At 46.6% G+C, this 21,632-nt stretch overlaps 1 protein-coding gene across 2 annotated transcripts in view; it reads right to left on the bottom strand.

The window, feature by feature from the left end:
• Positions 1 to 21,632, bottom strand: part of DNAH7 (dynein axonemal heavy chain 7) — a 1,158,398-nt gene that overhangs the window by 738,861 nt on the left and 397,905 nt on the right. For both annotated transcript variants that reach the window (XM_069225862.1, XM_069225863.1), the window contains one exon: positions 5,294 to 5,506. In XM_069225862.1, the coding sequence (XP_069081963.1) occupies positions 5,294 to 5,506 (213 nt within the window). The remainder of the gene's footprint in view (positions 1 to 5,293; positions 5,507 to 21,632) is intronic.

Below are 21,632 nucleotides of genomic sequence, written 5' to 3'. Positions count from 1 at the left end.
CAATGTTCAGCAAACACATAGTTAACGACTTACAAAGCCAATCTCAGGGAGTTAAGGTAAGTACCGGGTATGATCAGAACCACACCAACAGGTCACACAGGGCAGCACTAGGGCGACAAGGTGCAGAGGTGCAGTAGGGTGTCAGGTGCCCAGTGGTTTCCAATGGGAGTTTGTCTCTGTGACAAACAGGCTGCAAGCTCTGGTTGGAAAGCCAGTCAGGTTTGGTTGCGCAGGGACGTAGGTTCACCTTTGGTCCTCTACTCCTGTGCCCAGAGATGACAGATGCAGGGATGTGTTTAGGCATCAGGTTTCTTTGTCCGGGTCTCCTTTGGTTGTCGAAATCTGAGTTCTAGGGGTCAGGGGTGCCATCCTTGATACTCAATTTAGGGGCATTACAAGGAGTGCCAGGCAGTGGCCAATGGGATGACCATCTTTAGGGTGACTACACACTTCTTATAACCACTTTTTCTGGGAGGTGGGCATAACCCTAACCTCTGGTGGCCTAATTCCTTCCAAACAAGATGGAGGAGTTTAAAAAGTAGTGTCTACTTCAGCTTGTTCACCTTAGGGGTGGGACTGGCATGAAGTGGGCACACCTCCTAATTTGACTAACTTTAACCCCCTGGGCTGTCTCCAAAAGTGCTGTTAGGAAGGGGGTTGTCATCACCAACTGGAGAGACCTGGGTCACATTACCAAGGCGGCAAGGCCTTTGAAGCTCCCCGCCCTGGAATGTCCATCCTGCTTGGGAGAGGAGGTCACATCTCTGCCTAGAGCAGGCCTTTGTCTCAGATCCTCGAGAGCACTGGCTCTCACCTGGGGGGGGGGGGGGCAGAAACATATCTGTGGTGGCTGAACTGGTCAGGACCAGTTAGTCAGCACACTAGAAGCTTGTAGGTTTTCAGAGGGCACCTCTAAGGTGCCCTCCGTGTGCATTTTTTAATAAATCCATCGCTGGGGTCAGTGAGGGTTTATCATTCTGGGATGTTTGATAAACATCCCAGGATTCAGAGAAGCCATTATGTAGCTGGGGAACTAGTAATGACCAGTGTCCGGCACATGCTTTTAAAATGGCTTCCCTGTGCACTTACTACGTCTCACAATCAACAGAGACATAGCAGGGGCATATATGCTCATGCATATATGCCCTCACATGTGCTTGGATGCACCCAGCTTTAGGGGTGACGTACACCTGGCACATGCAGTGATAGGGACCTGGCACACAGAAGTGTGTGGCAGGTTGTGTTTTCAATTTAGCTTGCACCAACATACACAGTCTGCAATGGCAGCACTTGTGCGAGTTTGGTGAGAGGTTCCTGAGGATGGCACAATTGGTGCTGCAGCCCTCAGTGACCTTCCTTAGTACCCCAGGCCCTCGGTACCAGGGGTACCATTTACTAGGGACTTACAGTGGTAACTAAAGACAACAAAAACAACAGTGCAGTTTTGGGGAAAGAGATCTGGCACTGTGGACCTGGTGAGCAGGGACCCACTCCATCAACAGCCAAAGCCACATCAGAAAGCAGACAAAAGGTGGGGACTAACCAAGTCAAAAAGGGTGCTTTCCTACACCAATACACAAACACATTAGCACACAAATGTATGTGCAATATGAATTAATAAAATATTTTCACGGGAGTACAGTATAGCACAGTAAACCTTTTGTTTCGAACTCCGATAAGAGACTATTTGTGGCTTAAATACTGTATCAGAAAAGAGTGAAGAATAAACTCCAGTGATGCATGAATGATGTTTTTAATCTGAATACTGCAAACTCTGTATAATTATGATTGGTGAGCCAATCATTACTAGCTGCTGCCTTGAAACCTGTCCAGCTCTCCACTGCCTTTTGGTCAGCTACACACTTTACAATTACCATTTATGCACATACATACTGATATTGTCTTTCATCGTCTGACTGAGCTAGACCCTATTCAGTCTTAGATAGTGTCCCAGAACACACAAACAAGTTTAAGGGGCATTCCAGTTCAGGGCCCCTTGTATTACTTGGTGTGTCTGTGTGCCAGACACAGCAATGGCTGTAACCAATGGATAATCACTGAAGATTGCACGAAGGGTGGAGACCTTCCTTCTTAAAAGAGTGCTTCTAGTTGGCCAGGTGTGTGTTCCAGCAATGCCAAAAATGAATAAAATACCCCTTAGAAACAAGGACTGACCTACTGTCACTATCCTACCTCCGTGGCCTGCAAATTTACTATACCTGGCATACCTCAGGTGAACTTGCCTCAGACACCAACATTTGTTAGACTACCAGTGGGGGTGGCTATTCAATTTACTCTGTACAGCAGGTAGACTTAAAGGTCGAGCAGGTACAGTTCAGAGTTAATTAGGGAGCTTCAATGGGCTTAATGCCCTAACTTTGTTCATTTTTCAAGTATCTCTTGTCAAACTGAGGTTGGAAAAACGAACAAGATTCAAGACACTTTCTGCCACAGATGTCCTTTCAAATACTTAGTTTGGCAGTAATATTTGTACCTCTTCTTGAGTGACCTTGTGATGTAAAGATATGTATTGAGGAGAAGGACAAACAGAGAAGAGAAACAGCCTTATTGTCTAATCCAAATATACAAGACCCTTATTTCCTGAGGTTGTCTAATGGCAAATCACAAACAAACCAAATTGGGCTCCTCTCCACTGACAAAAAGTGCTGAAAACACAAGCACCCAATAATGCAGTGGGCACCAGATTCCTTGCATGAAGGTTCTTTGTACTTGTTGTAAAAAGGGAATTCAGAGTTGAAAGCAGGCTAAAAGTATATACAGTGTCCTTTTCTCTGCTTGAGGATACCAAGATCTTGCCAAAAATACACTATCCTAATTTCGCTAATGGTAGACATTCCTGAACCGTTCAATCAGCACACAGTGATCCCATTTCTCACTGTTGTGGCAACCAAGCTGGAAGTTCACTGCAGCATATGTTATATAATTGCTCTCCCCTTCCAATTCTAAGTCAAATCTCAAATCTCTTCCAATAGGCCCAGGTCAAAACACAACATCCCAGCAGGAAATCTAAATAATACAAGAGACTGCAGAAAGCACCATGGCATTTTAGGTCCTAACATCATGAATATTTTGTCAGAGCAGAGAAAAAAAGACATTCTTTTTGGATATTTATATACTTTGCTTCTTGGATAAAAAAAGATGCTGGAATGGAACCAGAAGGTTAGTTAAACTACAGTACAGCTTAAGTATCAGACCAAGGGCATTTGTTATTTTTTTCCAATAATGAATACAGGGATCTCCCATGAGACCTACTGTGCCCGCTAGGGCATCACCAGCTTACTGATTAGGATCGAGATTATTCCAAAGGGGAAGCAACGTAAGTGTCAACAGATACAGTGCTCTACATGGCATCTGTAGTACTTGTGGAAATCCTAGTAGAAGGGCAATTTATGTGAACTGGTAGAGGTGTAGGAGGAATAAAGATATCTCCGTGAGTTTCAAGTCTACATTCTCATTGGAAGAGATACATTTGATAAGATGGCTTCCGAAGACACAAAGACCCTTTTTCTTTATCTCTGTATTTGTTCCACTTTCTAATGAGGTTTGCAATGTACCAAGCAAACCTGTGACTAGTGGCCACAGGGCTATCATTCTGAGGTCCTACAATAACTGATTTTCAGAGCCCCATTGGTGTTTCAGCTGGATTCACTAGGCTGGCTCTTATGAATATGTAAAGTAGAGTGAACCTTACTTTAGGTATCAGATCAAAGGAATTGATTGGCCTGTCAGGGTGACCAGAAGTCAAGGTTTAGCAATGCTGGATGCAGGGATCATTGGAAGTTTGGACCTTGACAACACTATGGGGGTCATTACGGCATTGGCGGGCGGCTACCGCCGCCCGCCAAGCGGTAACCACTGTGCGGCCGCTAATGCAGCCGCACTCCCGCGGCCCCCATCACGACATCCCCGCTGGGCCGACGGGCGCAAACCAAGTTTGCGCTCGCCGGCCCAGCGGGGATGAGGCCGCAACATAGGAGTTGGCTCCTAATGGAGCCGGCGGTGTTGCGGCTGTGCGACGGGTGCAGTTGCACCCGACGCGCTTTTCACTGTCTGCTATGCAGACAGTGAAAAGCTGGCCGGGGCCCTGTTAGGGGGCCCCTGCACTGCCCATGCCAGTGGCATGGGCAGTGCAGTGGTCCCCAGGGGCCCCAGGACACCCCTTACCGCCAGCCTCTTCCTGGCGGTGCAAACCGCCAGAAACAGGCTGGCGGTAGGGATGGCGGATTATCACCGCCGGGGCTAAAACAGCAGTGCGACCGCGGCGCTAACGCCGCAGTCGTAATAAGGGCCTCCGTACCGCCAGCCTGTTGGCGGTACGGACGCTACATTACCCCTGGCGGACCACCTATGTCTTGTTACAGAGTTCAATCAGACCATAGAGTTTATATACAAGGCCAACAAACGTCTGCATCATTGAGTGAAACAGAATTACAAGAATGCCTTTTGTTACTGAGACATGATTCCTTAGAGTTCAAAGTGCTGTTGTCATCTCTTCTCTTCAACCACTACATCCAGTAGTCATATTAATGTGTTGCTGGAATGCTTCATGACACAACAAATATTTCTCAAACACATAAGGTTTAGAAGAAAAGGAAAGAACAAGAATGTATTATTTTATGTAAACACTTAGAATTCTTCATTGTAGCAACGGGGTAGAAAATAGATGTTCAGGGTTTGGTTCATGGCAATGCTATTTAGCTCTAGGATGCCCTCTTCTCTAGTGTTGTGCAAGACATGTATGACTTGAAATCTTTTGAACCTCTTGTTGCTAGGTACAGAAACAAAAAATACAATAACGGATGGAAAGTACTAAATAGTGCTGCACAGACCGTATTCACGTGAAATACCATATTTGAAGTTACTTCGGGAGTTTAGAGTACAGTCATACTGTTAAATTGTAGATTTAGCATTTTTGATCCACGCTTTCACATACAGTACGGTATTACAGCAACAGTGAACATACTTACTACCTAAATCAGCCAAATAGCATTTCCAGATTGAAGGAGCCCGGATGTTTACTTATGAAAATCTAGGTAAAGTCACACTAAAACAAGACAAATTTAAGACTGAAATTACATGCAAACTTCGGGTTATAATTGACTCGCATTACATATTTAACAACATTCATTAAGTGTCTCATCTGAAAGCAAAACTTGTTTTTTTTTTTACTATACAAACTTGAATCTCTCGGTAGAAAACGTCAATAAAGCAGGTGTAAAAATGTACGCTGTAATGAACGTTTAGTGAAAATCAACATTTAGACAACCATTACCTTCAGATTACCGGCTGCAGTTAACACCGATTTCACAGCTCTCATTCCGTAGTCATAATGATGCTGCATTGACAACTGTTCTGAACAAAGTCGGTATGTAGCAACAATTTTTACTGACAGAGGTCGAGCGGTGACAAACCCACAGGAGTACAGCACAATTTCTGCAATCATCGCATAGTCTGGCACCATCATAGCGACTGTTCTGAAGAGCGCCTGCAATAATGAAAGAAAGCAAGATAAACATTTAAAAAAAAGATTCTGCTCCTACAGAGCGAATTTGGTATTGCTGACCTTCCTGCACCAACCCAATAAACATACAGCGTCATTACAATGTTAATGTTGCAGGGATCCTACTGCGGAAAACCAGTCATTGTTCGGATTTTAGAAGATTCACTGCAAATTGAATATCACAACTGAAAGCTGACATTTTATAAGGGCCTCATAAAACATAATATTATTGGACACGAGACAATAGCTAGTTGGTAATTCAACAAAAAAGGCTAATATTTGCAAGGGCAGTTTTAACAGATCACTTAAATAATGTAAAGAGTAAAGAGCCATCAATCACATATAATGGGCTTGTAGTGCCTAATGATATTGTAATTCAGGCGATTTGAGCTGTTGTCTAGGAGAGACGGATAAGACAGGCTTTTATGACTTTCAAAATATGATACATTTACAAACAATACCATTAGTTTATTTTAGCCTAAAAGTCAGTCATGCTTGCGAAAAAAAATCTCTCCTTTCTGAGGATGAGAAAGTCAGAGGAGGGTTGAGAGTCATTGACTTTGAAACAAAGGTGGTGATATGACGAGTGGAAAAACCACGAAATGAACGAAAAGGAAGTAGGAAATCATAGTCAAAAGGGTAAAACCTCTTACTTACAATCCTAGTTCTTCACCATGGGTACTTCCACTAACTTCATAAAAGGTAGAATATCTGTGTATATGTTTGAGGTCCAGGACCACAACATATCAATATTATGTTAATGTTTTCCAGTGTCGCAAATGAACACGAAACATGTCAAAATAGACAAAATGTATTTTCTAATACATCTATTTTATACGACTCTGTCATGCACTTGTACATTGCATAACGGGTGGGACAGCACTACCGGAATGCAGCCCGCTGGAGGTGAAACTCCTGTTGGGTTGGCTGGGTAAAGGAGCTATATCCCAGCTATACCCAACACTAGCTCCTAACTCCCCAAACACCTTTCCTTCCCTCTGTCAGAAATGGGAAGAAAGGTTGAGGCCTATAGACAAGATGGCACACTGGTACTTTCCATTTCTTCACACCTTCAACTGATATAACTGAACTACATGCACACCACTTACCCTAACCGAGCACTGCCTATGGCAAGCTGGCTTGATACCGCAACCCAAGTGCCCCCGTTGTACACATGCAGGCATGGACTTTTAGCACATGGTCTGGGCATGTCCTTGCATAGAGCAGTTCTGGAAAGGAGTAGAGGGTACACTCACACGAATCCTGGGGAGACTGGAGACCTCACATCCAGGGTGGTCCTCTTCGATATATTAGATGATGTTGGAGGTCCCGGGTGAACCTACATTGATAGGAGTGGCCACGGCAGTAGTGAGGCGAGATATAGCCCACAAATGGAAGGCACCTGCCCCACACCTACACTGTCAGAATGGCAGGCAGAAGTAGACTGGTTTGCAAAACTGGAATAACCAATTTACCAGGTCAACGTTTGCCCCAGAAACATGTGAAAATCTGGAGTGTGTGGTGGACACATTATGGGCTACTGAACAACTAAAGAGTAAGTATTGTTATATTTGAGAACTTTAACTAAAGACTGTAATGGGTGCCTGTGTAATAATTAGAATTTATGTTTGGTACATCGTAATGCAAAAACTCAATAAAATTAATGTATCAAATAAAGCTACTTTACTACATACAATACATTTGGCTGACCACCACTCTAATACAAGTGAGCCATAGAAGAAATAGGGAATTAAACTCCCTAAAAGTATGATGAAAATATAGACCCTTCTCCTTTACGAACCTTAGAAGTTGCACTATCATAGCAAAGTGGCAATTATGCAGTCCGTTTTTTTGAGCACATAGGAGGACATTTACAATTCAACAACATGATCAAAAGCTGCTGCTGCAAAAGCTAGGAGGTGGGCGGGGCTGTTATGAATTCAGAGGGAATAACCATGTTGAAGAACAAAGAGAAGCCTGACCCACTGAGATATCTGTTATTGAGTCATGGTCCAGATAATAATATTTAGCAAACATGTAGACTGACCTACATATAGCAGCCTAACAACTGTCTGAGATGGGTACATTTCTCATCAAAAGTGGCAGTAACTGTCTTCTTCATCATGGAGTGGGCCCTAGGTTTGCTAGATAAGGGCCTCTGAGCTCTCCTGTAACAGTGAATGATGCAACAAACACTCCACCTGTCCATTGTCTATTCAGGAGAAAGTAGAACTGTCCAGCGGCAGCTCCTCCACTATGGCGGAGCAGCGTCACACCCCCACCCCCCCCCCCAGCAGCAGCAGTAGCTGCAAAACTTGAAAAATAAAATAATAATAAACCATGTTTATTATAGTTTTATTTTTCCAGGGGGCGGGACCATGGGGGATGTCAGGCAGGGAGGGGGAGTGGTGTGTACTTCCCTCAGTGCACATATAGGTTTGGCGGCCATCTCAGGACACACAAACCCCTTTGCGCACTGAGCTCTCTCTCACTCGAGCTGTGTTGCCGGAGACAGCAGGCAAAGGCTTCCAGTCTGCCTGAGGATGCAAATTGAGGGTGCTCAGGCCAATTGTTATGCTGCTCTCATGGTGCCAGCAGCATGAGAGCGGCGTTAGGATTGGCCGCAGGGCAGGCTGGGAGCCTATGCCTGATGAGCGGCGATGCAGCAATGGACAGCTTAGGTTTTTTTTTCTGTTTGTGCCACCCCGCCTCCCCCACCCGCCACTATGTCCCTACACCAGCCGCGGCTGGAACTGTCTGAACTGCACTATGATTTACAAACAGCTGTTTGACCATCCAAATCTCTGTAGACTTTTCTAAATAAGACCATAACACTCCTTTCACACTCCGGTTGGTACAATAAATTAGTGAAATGAGTAGGCAAGGGAATAGGTTGGTTCATGTGAAAAACAGATACCACCTATGGCAAAAAAGAAGCGTGATTTCTTGATGACATTTTGTTATGATAGAAATCGGTTCATCAGTAGCAGGAGCCTGAAGCTCATTCATCCTCCTCGCAGATAGAACAACCACAAAAAGAGCAACCTTCCAGAAAGATACTGTACGTGGGCGTGAGGAATAGGGTCAAACAGGGAACGCATCTGAAGGTCTTCTAACTGGAGGACGCACCTTCTTAAGACCCTCCATGGAAATCTTTCATCAATGGAACAGCAAATAAAGTTGCCTGAGAAGGTGAACTATGAGAAACAGTGATGGCAGGCACATTCACTCTAACAAGAAAACATTTGTAAACTTGGTTTTGCCAGATACAGAAGATAAGGAAATAGCACATCTTCCTGCCATGTTTTCAGGCCCACTTGCTCATTCCACATGAAGAACCCATTCTATTTGTATATATATGAAGATTTTGTGAATAGGTTGGTACATGTGGCAAGACAGGAGTCATTGCTGTGTTAGGGGCCTTTTGAGCAGCTGCAGAAGACTGTTGAGCAGTTCCACTTACAAGAATTGACTTTTGCAGCTGAAATGAATGCTGCAGTTGTTTCTTTTGCTCCAAAAGCAGGTGCTCCCATCATAGTACGTGTGTCTGTGTGCATGTGTTTGCCTTTCAAAGGGTATTTGAATTGGATGTAAAGAAGCTCCTTTCTTCTTTCAAAATCCACTTGCTGTAATGTATTTAAAATATCGGACTTTGATTTCAACTTCTGAATCTCCTTTTCAGCTAATGGATGAAGGAAAGGTGCACCACTAAAAGAAATCTCTAGCATTTTTCTACTGCCCTTGTGAGGCTATAAAGGTAATCCTAAGCTATCAATAATATCAGTGGCTATGTCAGACATGTCCCAAGCCACCCGAATCAAGTGATATGAAGTGATCATCCCTTCCTAAACATTTTACAGGAAGCCTTCTCCCTTCGACAAAACTCTAGAAACTAGCTCATAGAGTCTCAATGAGACTTGTCACAAAGGCTCAAATAAGCAAAAGAAATGAGACTTTTATAATGAGTGCAGTATTTTGACTAACCTTTTTCCCCAGAGTTCCATCTACTGCTCTCTCTCTCTCCAGCAGGTTTAGAGTGGTACAACTCAAAGTACTGTGTTTGCTTTTTAAAGCAGCTACTACTAAATAATCAGTGAACAATAACTGATGCAGGAACTTCAAATTAGAATCAACAAATCATAATTAAGTCTCCATCCACCTCTTCACTGGATGCACAAAGGTTTGAGAAAGGTGTGTCTGAACAGTTGCAACAGGCCAAGAATCAAGTAAACCACTAGTCATGCCTCAGGTTTAGTCTGGGTAGCTTAAAAACATAAAAGACATGGTCAGTTCCGGGTTTATTGGCAGAAAGTTGAATTCACAGTTCTGTTGGGTAACTCCTGAGTGGATATCAGATCATTAAACGGAGACTTCCTTGAAGGAATAGTGTGAGGTCACACTGGATAAAGCTCACACCAAACAGCAGAGTAGTTGGAATCAAAGTTCAAATGTAGAGGACCTAGGACTTGGGTATTCAGATCTCTCATACCTTCTCTAATCTGACTCCCTGTCCAATTTAGGCTCAAAAGTTGTTTTCGAAGAGCAGACCGGAGAACGGTATAGAGATGTGACTGGAGAGAAAACATCTCTACCCACCATCATCAGCTGCAACACTATCTCTTCAATGAAGAGGACAGAAGGCTGATCCACTGGCATCAAGTGCTTAGATGGAGGCTTAATCCTTTGCAAATAGCTGACATCCAGAAGAGAGACTGACTGAACATCATCTTCAACCAACAGGATCGGATCCACTAGTGCTGGAGACAAAGGTGCAGGATACCTTATTCACTTACAAGTGCATCACCTTGAAGGTGACCCAGCTACTGTCAAGTAAAGAGACACTCTGGGAGATAGGGAGCCTCCAATGATGAAATCTCTCTTGATGTTGAGTGGTGCCTCAACCTTAAGTATTTCAAAACTCTAGACATCAAGAATGACTTGCCATTAAATGCTTTGGCATCAAACAATTATCTCAATGGCCTCTCAACGTCAACCACTGTGATGTTGATTGGGAGCACCTGTGACTAGGAGATGATATGAACTCACATCCTGTGGTGACAGCAGTGGTGTCATGGGTGGAAAAATTGGTGGAAACAGGTATCCCTTCCCTATGAGCCTGAGACAGAGGGTGGCACTTTTCTGCCAATCTCCCTGTTCTAAGCCTTAACAAGGACATCTTCCTAGGCCTTAAACTTGTCTACAACATCTTCTTAAAAATGTTTGCAGTCTTTAATGGAGCCGTGATAGAAATTGGGTTTCTGGTTGGCAGATGTATGAACCCTGTCCAAACATGAACGACAATCCTCGTCAGGATAAGTCACAAACATATCCTAGGTTAACCTCTGCTCACCCTCTGGCTTGGCACAGAGCAGTCAGGATTAACTAAAGGCAATGTGTTAAGTATTTCTGCAACACTTCAAACAGTAAAAAAGTAAAAACACCAACAAAAAGATAGCACATCTGGTTCGAAAAATAGAGCTTACTTTAATACATAAAACAAAACCAAAAAGACAAAAAGACAAAAATCAAAAAAATCCAATAAATAGAACTTGAGATATGGAATTTTAAAGAATAAACGGTGAAATAGCGCTTTGAAACAAGAAGCGCTAACCGGGGATATCTGGTCATGCCAGACCGGGACAAAGACAAATGTTCAGGCCAACCGCAAGGAGCATGGGCAGGCTACAGGGACCCAATGAGGCCTGATGAACGAACGCACCTTAATCCTGATTACGTCAATATCGAGGATGCGGGGAGCAGACTTAAGCGATATGCCGTGTCGATCCCCTCAGTTGAGGCAATACGTCAATACTTTCCACAGAGTAGCCAAGGTGCATTGATTTTCTTCACGCAATGGCAGTGATGCGTCAGGTCCAAGATGCAGAGGTTCCAAAGGTGATGCGCGAGATCAACCCACGATAGAGGGGCAATGTGTCAACTCTAATCCACGTAATGGGGCCAATTCGCCAGTTCCGATATGCACCAAGGGGGTGATGCGCCAGCTCCAATCCAAACAGCAGTGGAGATGCTTTGGTTTGGACTGGAGCAGCACTTTATACACACTTCCAAGGGCCCAGGACTGGACTGGCACCACTTGCAGGCAAGACTCACTGTTGGCAGAGTCCAGGTACTGTAGCAGGTGAGTTGTAAGTCCTTTGTGTCTCTGAGACTTCAGAAGACAGAAGGCAAGCCAGAAAGTCCTCCGAGTCACTTTGGCTCTGGTTTGGAGAGATGCAGGTCCAGTCCTTCTCACCACCAGGCAGGAAGGGCAAAAGGCCAGTACAGCAGAGCAGGAGTCCAGCAGAGCGGCAGTCCTTGTAGCAGCACACCAGTCCTTTTTGGTAGAGTATCCACAGGTCCAGAAGTGTACTGGGTTGGTGGTGTTTGAGGTCCAGTACATATACCCAGTTGGGCCTTTGAAGTGAGGAAGTCTTCAAAGAGAGGCATTTGAAGTGCACAAAGTTCCTGCCCTTCCTGCCCTTCAACCCACGATAGGGGCGATGTGTCAATTCTTCCGATTTGCGCAATGGCGGTGATGCGCCAGCTACGATCCACACCGCAGTGGATATGCATTGGTTTGGACTGGAGCAGCACTTTATACTCACTTCCAAGGGCCCAGGACTGGATTGCCACCACTTGCCGGGCAAGACTCACAGTTGGCAGAGTCCAGGCAGACCCACTATAGGGGGTATACATCCTTTTGGGTGGAGACAGGAGACAGCCTATTCAGGTGTGTCAGCTCCTTCCTCCCATCCAGGCCACGATGACCCATCAGGCTGTGGATGGCCCATCATTCACACCTAAGCTACCTTTGTGTGCAGCTGTCTAGAGGGAAGGCACAAAGCCCAGCTGCCACCCACCCCAGATGTGCATTCAGAGACAGGCAGAAGGCACCACATTGTTAAAGTAAGAAAATGCCAACTTTCTAAAAGCAGCATTTTCAGAATTACAATTTAAATCCGACTTCACCATAAGTTGTGATTTTAAATTGCGATTCCAGAGACACCAAACTTGAAGGTTCCATTTCTTTCCAATGGAAATGACACTTGTATAGTATAATAAGGTAATCCCAGTGTTATCCTATGAGAGAGACATGCCTTGCAGTTGAGAAAAACTAATTTAAGAGATTTCCACTACAAGTACACACAAAACCTAACGGGACATGTTCTACTTATTAAATACATTGCATCCTGCCCTTGGACTGACCAGGTCCTACCTTAGGGATAACTTATATGAATTAAAAATGAAGGTTTGGGCCTGGCAAGAGGGTTAAAGTGCCAGGTCGACATGGCGGTTTAAAACTGCTCACACAGGCTCTGCAATGGCTAGGCTGAGACAGGTGTGAAGTGCTACTGAAGTGGGAGGCACACTCAGTGCTGCAGGCCCACCAGTAGCATTTAATCTAAAGGCCCTGGGCACAGACAGTGCACTTTACTGTTGACTTATAAGTAAACAAAATATGCCAATTGTGGAGGGCGTGGCCTGGAAGGCAATGGTGGTGGTCTTGCTCGGCTGAGCTCCTGTCCCCCAGACTGCCCCAGAGCCCAATTATCCTGTATGAATAACAACTGGCGCAGTAGAAAGAGGGTCAGTACACCCCAGATACGCCAAGCAATGGTGAAAATATGCTACTCCAGCCAAGACAATAAGCATTGCTCTCTCCGTAGAGAATATGCTGAGGCTACAGAGTAGGCATGATGGCGACGGCAAGAGATAAGCTGACATGGTAAGTCGATGGTGCATATAACTTGCTCGGCTCACCAGGCATTATGGTGTAGGAAACAAGTGCCTGCATGATCCGCCCAGCAGCTGTAGGATGAAGAGAGTGCCCCAGCCCAGCGGTGAGGGGGAAGCGACAACCTGGGTGCCTGGAACTCGAGATGGAGTCTCGCTCGGAGCGCATGTGGAAGATCTGGGGGAGAAGTGGAAACCCCTTCCAAGCCAGTGATGAGGACAGACTGCTGCCCTGGCCCAGAAGACCTGTGAAGCCTGCTCCGTAGAGATCATGCACAGACTCCAGAGTGAGCAAGATGGAAACAGCGGTGGCCTGTAGCAGTGAGCTGGCACTGCTTGCAAACCCGCTCAGCCTGCCAACCAGTATATTTTAAGCAACAAAGGTACTTACCTGCTCAATCCAGAGATGGCTGGACAAGGAGAGACCTCCCCCCCACCCTCAGGAATAAGTGGTAACTTGAATGCCTAGAAGTAGGCATGGAGCCCGTGTGATTGGCAATGCACATTGCAGCGAAGTGCCTGGGACCAGACACGAATGGAGAGACCAGGATCTCCCCTCACTCTCCCCACCCGCAGGCAAAAGTAGCAGCCTGATCCCCAAAAAACAGGAGGAAGATGTGCAAATGACACATAGGTGTTTCCACAAGACGGGAACTAGCAGACAGAAGCCCAGAAGTCAATGAGGCCACTGTAGACACTATTGATTGGACTAATTGTCTTGAGGGACAGAATAAATCCCCTGCATAGTTAGTGCCCCTGGGATCCTTTGTGCACCGTGCTCAAGAAAGATACATTGGCCTCCTGCCTCCTGTTTTCCCCTCCTATTTCACTGGCTGCAGATAGACATATTTCCTCTTAACAAACACACAATGAGTAATGGGCCAACCCCAGGGGAGTAAATGGAGGCGAAAATAACAAATCGCACCCTCTGGGCCCAAATCTGACTGGAGAGGCGAGAGATGGTTGCCTTGGGACATTTGGGCACAAACACATGGCAAGTTAACTGCAGCCTGTTGAAGAACATAATATACAGCAAAGCAACACAAATACCCTGGCGGATCCCTGAAAGTGTGCAAACCACGTCACTATGGTGAAACCCAAGTCAATTAAAAACAAAGCACCAGACCTGCCAGCGAAGCGAGAAGAGATCATGGTGCAAATCCCAGACATGGCACACTAGCTGTGCACACCTCAGTAATCCTAGCAGCTATAAAGGATACAAAGCAGACCCTACAGGCGCAAATTGTGGCAATGGTCAATGAGGTCAGCATCTTGTGCACCAACCATAGTAAACTAACGGAAAGGACCTAAAAAACAGAAATGAAACTAGAAGTGATTCACCCAAGAGTACAAGATGTTGAGAAACTATGCGCACAGCTGGAAAAAGGAGTGTCCATGCTCACAGATCATCTCAAGGATGCAGAAGGGAGATCTAGAAGACATAGACCCTCATTATGAATTTGGTGGTCTTTTCAGCAGACCGCCGAAGCCACGGGCACCAGAAGACCGCCAGTGCTGGCAGTCTTCTGACCACCATATTACGAGTCCTGAAGGATTTCCACCACATTTTGGTCAGAAATCCTACAGTAGTCATGCTGGCAGTTGGAGCCGCACGGGCGGTTCTGCCACCTGCCCCACCAGCTGTATTATGACCTGTAATACGGCCTGGTGGTGTCCTGATGACGGGGCGTAGCCGGTGGTGGAAGAGCCTCTTCCTGTTCCTTGATGGACAACCTCCTCGCCGGACAAGGTAAGTTGATCGTCCGACAGGGGAGGAGGAGTGGGAGGGTGGGTGGTGTTGTGTGTGCCCGTCTGAGTTGGTGTTGTCTGCTTGTGTGCACATAAGTGTGTATGCATATGTGTATGTGTGTTTGAATGTATGTGTGTATGCGTGTTTGAATGCGTGTGTATGCATGTTTGAATGCGTGTATGGCTGTTGAAATGAGTGGGTGTATGGATGCTTGTGAGTGAGTGCGTGTATGGGTGCTTGTGAGAGAGTGCGTGTATGGGTGCTTGTGAGAGAGTGGGTGTATGTATGCTTGTGAGTGAGTGCGTTTATGTATGCTTGTGAGTGAGTGCCTATATGGATGCTTGTGAGTGAATGTGTGTATATAAGTGTTGGTGAATGAGTGTATGCAGGGTGTGTGAATGAGTGTATGTGGGGTGCATGTATGTGGGGAGGGGACGCTGTACTAGAAGGGAGTTGGGGTGCTGCTTTGAAAGGGGGTGGGGAGGGGTGTTCTGGTATGAAGGGGGTGGGAGGTTAGTTGCATTGCAGGGGGGGTGGGGGATGCGTCAGCAGATGACAGGAAAGAAATTTCCTGTCACTGGTAGCCTTTCTGCCAGGGTTTTCGTGGCGGTGCTACCACCGCGGAAATCCTGGTGGAAAGCCGACTCTTAATAACGCTGGTGGTCTTCATTGGACCGCCGGGTCAGAGAAGCTAATCTCCGGGCTGGCTGTCCAACCGCCATGGCAGTACAAGTGGGGATGTGGCGTGTTGGCAGAGGCCAACCCGCCACACTCAATGTGGCGGTCTTCACCACCGGCCCATCGGTGGTGAGACCAGGGGTCATAATGAGGCCCGTATTATCTGATTGGTTGGGGTTCCAGAAAAGGCAGAGAGCAGAAGTAGAATTGTTTGTAGAAGAATGGCTGGAAACATCAGTACTACAGGGTCGCCTTTCCCACTTTTCTCAGTTGAGCGAGCGCTCGGAATACCGGCGAGGGCCCTAGCACAAGGACAGTTCCCCCAACCAGTCTGGCTAATGAATTACAGTCACGGCAGCAATATTCTTCAACTGTCCCGTGAACACAACCTGTGGTTGATTGAACAGCAAGAAGTCAACATAAACCCTGACTACACCACAATGGTTCAGAAACAGAGAGGTGTTTTTGTGGCAAACGTCAATGGTGGACTTAAACATGCCTTTATATTCCAGCGAAGCTCAGAGTGGCGCATAGGAACAAAATCCAGTTCTCCGTGCAGGCAGCAGGACAATGGTTGGAACACCAACAAACCAAGGACTTTCAGCTGGATCAGAGGCATAATCGTAGAATACAGCTGGCTGGCAGTCACAGAATCCCACAGGAACAAGCAGCAGAAGCAAACAAAAACTGCATAGATCCGCTGGAGAATAAAAAGTGGAGAACAACAGCTCCTGAGGGGGGAGTGGGACTGAGTCCTTGGGCTTGGTGTCAGAAACAGATGGTGGGAATATGCCAGTGGTCACCCCACTGACGTCAGACCATATCATGTGAAAGAGCGTGCCGTCCTTTAGACGCAAACTGTAAGTACATTACACAGGCAAGGAAGTACCGAGCTGATGACGAATGGGATGAACTTCCTACCTGCACCGTCTTGAGATTATGCTCCGGGGAGTGAGGAAGCTAGATGAGCCAGTGAGGAGGCTAGTTTGCATTCATCCTTCTCTTTTTCATAAGGTTTACAGACTCTGCCCCTGCAGGAACAGCATTCTGATGAGGGAATACATGTACCGTGAAATGGGGGGGGTGGTCAAGTTATGGATCACAGCACTGTAAAGTAGGATGGGGGTGTTACTGGGGTTTTATGCGACTGATATGCATAAAGAATTCACACACCAGTTTTGAGGAGGAGGGAGCACCCCTCCCATTAGCAGGAGGGGGCCCAACATAAATCAACCAGATGGCTGAACTAAAAATCCAAGACTTATCAAGGGGCTCGGCAGCAAAGTGAAGAGAGGTTTGGTCACTAAAGCTTTGAACAGATACAAGGATGATGTCACCTTTCTTCAGGAAACTCTCATGATGGATGCACAACATAACAGTTTAGATAGAGGTAAATACACAGTAGCGTCATATGCACAGCACATCTCGGGGCCACGGGTGGTAGCAATACAGATTCAGAAATCAATGGTTTTCCACACCCTGGGGACATGGTCAGACACTGCAGGGCGTTGTACAGCCGAGCTGTGAAGATGGGAGGGAGAGGCACTGTTGCTTCTCAATGTATACATACGGCCAGGCATCCACTCGCAGATGCTTCAAAAACTGAGGAAACTCCTGACGGGATTTCTCTGGGCCTTCACAATAGTATGTGGGTACCTTAAAACTAGTAATAGATCTGAAAAGGAAGCAACAGCAAGGAAGTTGGAGGGATTCCTACAGGCAGTAGGTCAGACAGACATATGGCGAGCCCTACATGTGCAAGAGAGGGAGTTCTCCTTCCATTCATATGCACATGCAATGTCCTCCAGGCTTGATTATGTACGGACACCCGCAGACACTCTGGGAAGGTTCACAACAGCAAGCTACTTAGTGCGAGGCATATTGGACCACTCCCCGCTGCACGTGTCAGTGAGCACTGCAAGACAGAGAGCTCACAGAGAATGGAAGATAGCTATATGGAGACGGGCCAATAAAAAAGGTAGTGAAGGCTTTAGATAAAGCCAGAGACCTTTTCTTTGAGGAAAACAAGGGCACAGTAACTAGTGCCAGTACACTGTGGAAGCTTACAAAGCAACATTTAGAGGGGTGGTCATAACCAAGAAAGACTCTCTGTAAACGCGTGGACGAATTAAAGCAGGATATAGAGTCTCTGGAAAGAAACCTGGCCGCTAGACCCACAGAGCTTCTTAATACAGAGTTTGGAATGCAAAGGCACAGAGAACTGGAAAGTAATGCGCCATGAGATCAAAACTGCTTTCCTCACTAAGCAAAAGTGAATATACGAAGACAGCGACAAAGCACATCAGGGCAATCCAGTCAGAAGCGGGAGAGACCATAACAGTGAGTAGATGAATAGCAGAAGCATTCGCGCTTTACATGGCTGTCTTTTACAAACCGAGAACAGAGGCATCGGATGAAGAGATAAGAGATTTTATAAAGGACTGGCATTTGAAAACCCTGAACATGGAGCAGCATGAATTTGGAGCCTGACCTTACAGACTCTGAGATCGCAGTAGCACTTTCTCAACTGCAGGCGGGGAAGGCCCCTGGCTCCAATGTACAGCCTGCGGAGCTCTTTCACAAACTGACTAGGCATGTGACTACAGATGTACCATGATGCCCTTAGTGTAGGGACTCTGCCACCAAATTTACGGATAGCAACCATTGTCCTAATACCTAAGGCGGGACGGCCCATCCACAGGTGCGACTCCTGCAAGCCGATCTCCCTGATGAACACCGATGTAAAGATCCTAGCAAAAGTGCTAGCCAACAGGCTGCTTGTTGTGATATCTGACCTAGTTGGGGCGGACAAGACTGGTTTCATGACCTGCCAGTTGACCAAATTGGACTTGCGATACCTGCACAATAATATGACACAGGCAGGCACAGAGGATAATCCCTGGGCAATCATATCACTGGACACAAATAAAGAGTTTGAGTCTGTCGAGTGGCCATTTTTTATTTCAATTCCTCGAAAGAGTGGGATTTTTGGCTGCGATATCTCAGCTGGATCAAATGACTGTATGGAGGACCTTCCACCAGAGTAAAAGTCAATGGTTGCCTTTTTGAGGAACTCCTCATTGGGAGGGGCGTGCTACTGGGCTGCCTGCTCTCGCCGATGGTATTCGCGATGGCAGTGGAGCCTTTAGCGACACTAGTGAGTGTCGATGCCAGAGTCTGCAGCTGGACGGGAGGTACGGGCTGGGAGGGGTGAATCTCACTCTATGCCGATGACATACTTCTTTACCTGACCCAAATAGAAGACTCTCTGAGCCGTATCTGAGAAATATTCCAGATCTCTGATGACATTTCTGGATTGGCAATTAATTGGCAAAAATCGCTCCTCTTCCCAATCGAAGGATAGGCACAGAGTAGCCCACTACCGTTGCCCCTGCGAGTGGAACCTCGCAAATTTAAATATATGTTTATCTGGATAACCTAAGATGTAGACTTGTACATACAAGCAAAACTGAACCCCATGCTGCAGAGACTGAAGAAAGACGTAAAACACTGGTCAACTATGCCATTCTCCTCACTAGGCAGATCAGCTATGTTTAAAACGATAGCCCTTCCACAGCTATTATGTCTTACAGAACACTCCTTACCCATTATCGAGAACCTTTTTTGCCCAAGTATACTATCAGTTAAGAACGTTGATATGGGTGGGGGAGGGGGAGTGGACAGCCCCGAATAGTACATGTAGGAAGTTGGCTCTGTAAATACTTTCTCAAAGTGAGAGATAGTGTGCACAGAGTCCAAGGGTTCCCCTTAGAGGTTGATAGTGGCAAAATGAGATGATACTAATGCTCTATTTTGTGGTAGTGTGGTCGAGCAGTAGGCTTATCAGAGGGTAGTGTTAAGCATTTGTTGTACACACACAGGCAATTAAATGAAAACACACACTCAAAGACTTAACTCCAGACCAATAGGTTTTTATATAGAAAAATATATTTTCTTAATTTATTTTTAGAACCAAAAGATTCAAATTTTAGGTAAGTACATAAATAGTAAGATACTTCACACAGGTAAGTATAGAACTTTGATTTAAAACAGCAGTACACACAGTTTTGGTTGAATGGCAATAAGCTATTTCAAAAGTGGACACTGCAAAAATCAACAGTTCCCGGGGGAGGTAAGTATTGGTTAGTTTCTCAGGTAAATAAAGCACTTACAAGTTCAGTCTCCTGGACATAGGCAGCTCGCCATTGGGGGTTTAAGGCAACCCCAAAGCCACTGCACCAGCAACACAGGACCGGTCAGGTGCAGAGGTCAAAGGAGGGCCCAAAACACATAGGGGCCTATGGAGAATAGGGATGCTCCTGTTCCAGTCTGCTAGCAGGTAAGTACCTGTGTCCTCGGGAAGCAGACCAGGGGGGCTTTGTTGAGCACTGGGGGGAGGGTGCGGGGACACAAGCACACAAAACGCACCCTCAGTGGCACAGGGGCGGCTGGGTGCAGTGTGCAAAGTAGGCATCAGGTTTTGCATTGAAAACAATGGAGGGACCAGGGGGTCACTCTGGCAATGCAGGCAGGGCACAGGGGGGCTTCTCGGGCCAGCCACCGACTGGACTAGGATGAGGGCCGCCTGCTGGTCACTCCTGCATTGGTAGGTGGTTCCACTTGGTCCTGGGGACTGCGGGTGCAGTGCTTGGTCAAGCCGTCAGGTTCCTTTGTTACCAGGCAGTTGCGGTCAGGGGGAGCCTCTACATCCTCTCTGCAGGTGTGGCTGTGGGGGGTGCAGGGAGGTCGTCTCAGGGTGTCCACGTCGTTGGAGTCACCTAGGGGTCCTCTCTGCAGTGTTGGTTCTTCTGGACATGAGCTGGCGGCGTCGGGTCCAGAGTGTTGGGGACTCACACTTCCGGAGTGAAGCTGGAGTCCCTTTAAAGATGGTTGTTTCTTTGTTTCTTGGACAGAGCCGCTGTCCACAGGAGTTTCTTGGTCCTTTAGTTGCAGGGCAGTCCTCTGAGTCCTCAGAGGTCGTTGGTCCCACTAGATGCATCGCTGTGCGGGTTCTTTGAGTCTGGAGACAGGCCGGTAGGGCTGGGGACAAGTCAGTTGTCTCCTTCGTCTCTGCTGGACTTTCAGGTTAGCAGTCCTCCTTGTTGTAGGTCATCAGGAAGCCGGTTTCCTGGGTTCAGGGTCGCCCCTAAATATTCAATTTAGGGGTGTGTTTGAGGGTGGCTACACCCTCTTTGTGCCTCCTCCCTTTGGGGAAAGGGGCACATCCCTAATCCTATTGGGGGGAATCCTCCAAAACAAAATGGAGGATTTCCTAAGGCAGGAGTCACCTCAGCTAAAGACACCTTAGGGGCTGTCCTGACTGGTGGGTGACTCCTCCGTGTTTTTCTCATTATCTCCTTCGGACTTGCTGCCAAAAGTGGGGGCTGTGCCCGGAGGGGCGGGCATCTTCAATAGTTGGGATGCCCTGGGGCGCTATAACAAGAGGCATGAGCCTTTGAGGCTCACCGCCAGGTGTTATAGTTCCTGCAGGGGGAGGTGAGAAGCACCTCCACCCAGTGCAGGCTTTGTTCCTGGCCACAGAGTGACAAAGACACTCATCCCATGTGGCCAGAAACTTGTCTGGTTGTGGCAGGCTGGCAGGAACTGGTCAGCCTAAGACTAGGAGCCGGCCTGGTATACGGGGGGCATCTCTAAGATGCCCTCTGTGTGCATTTTTCAATAAATCCCACACTGGCATCGGTGTGGATTTATTGTGCTGAGAAGTTTGATACCAAACTTCCCAGATTTTAGAGTAGCCATTATGGAACTGTGGCGTTCATGTTTGACAAACTCCCAGACCATATACTTTTTATGGCTACCCTGCATTTACAATGTCCAAGGTTTGGCTTAGACACTGTAGGGCCATAGTGCTCATGCAACTATGCCCTCACCTGTGGTATAGTGCACCCTGCCTTAGGGCTGCAAGACCTGCTAAAGGGGTGACTTACC

The sequence above is a fragment of the Pleurodeles waltl genome, chromosome 3_1 (assembly GCF_031143425.1).
Source record: "Pleurodeles waltl isolate 20211129_DDA chromosome 3_1, aPleWal1.hap1.20221129, whole genome shotgun sequence".
Lineage (NCBI taxonomy): Eukaryota > Metazoa > Chordata > Amphibia > Caudata > Salamandridae > Pleurodeles > Pleurodeles waltl.
Note: the sequence above shows the minus strand (reverse complement) of the source record. Positions and strands in the feature narration are given on the sequence as shown.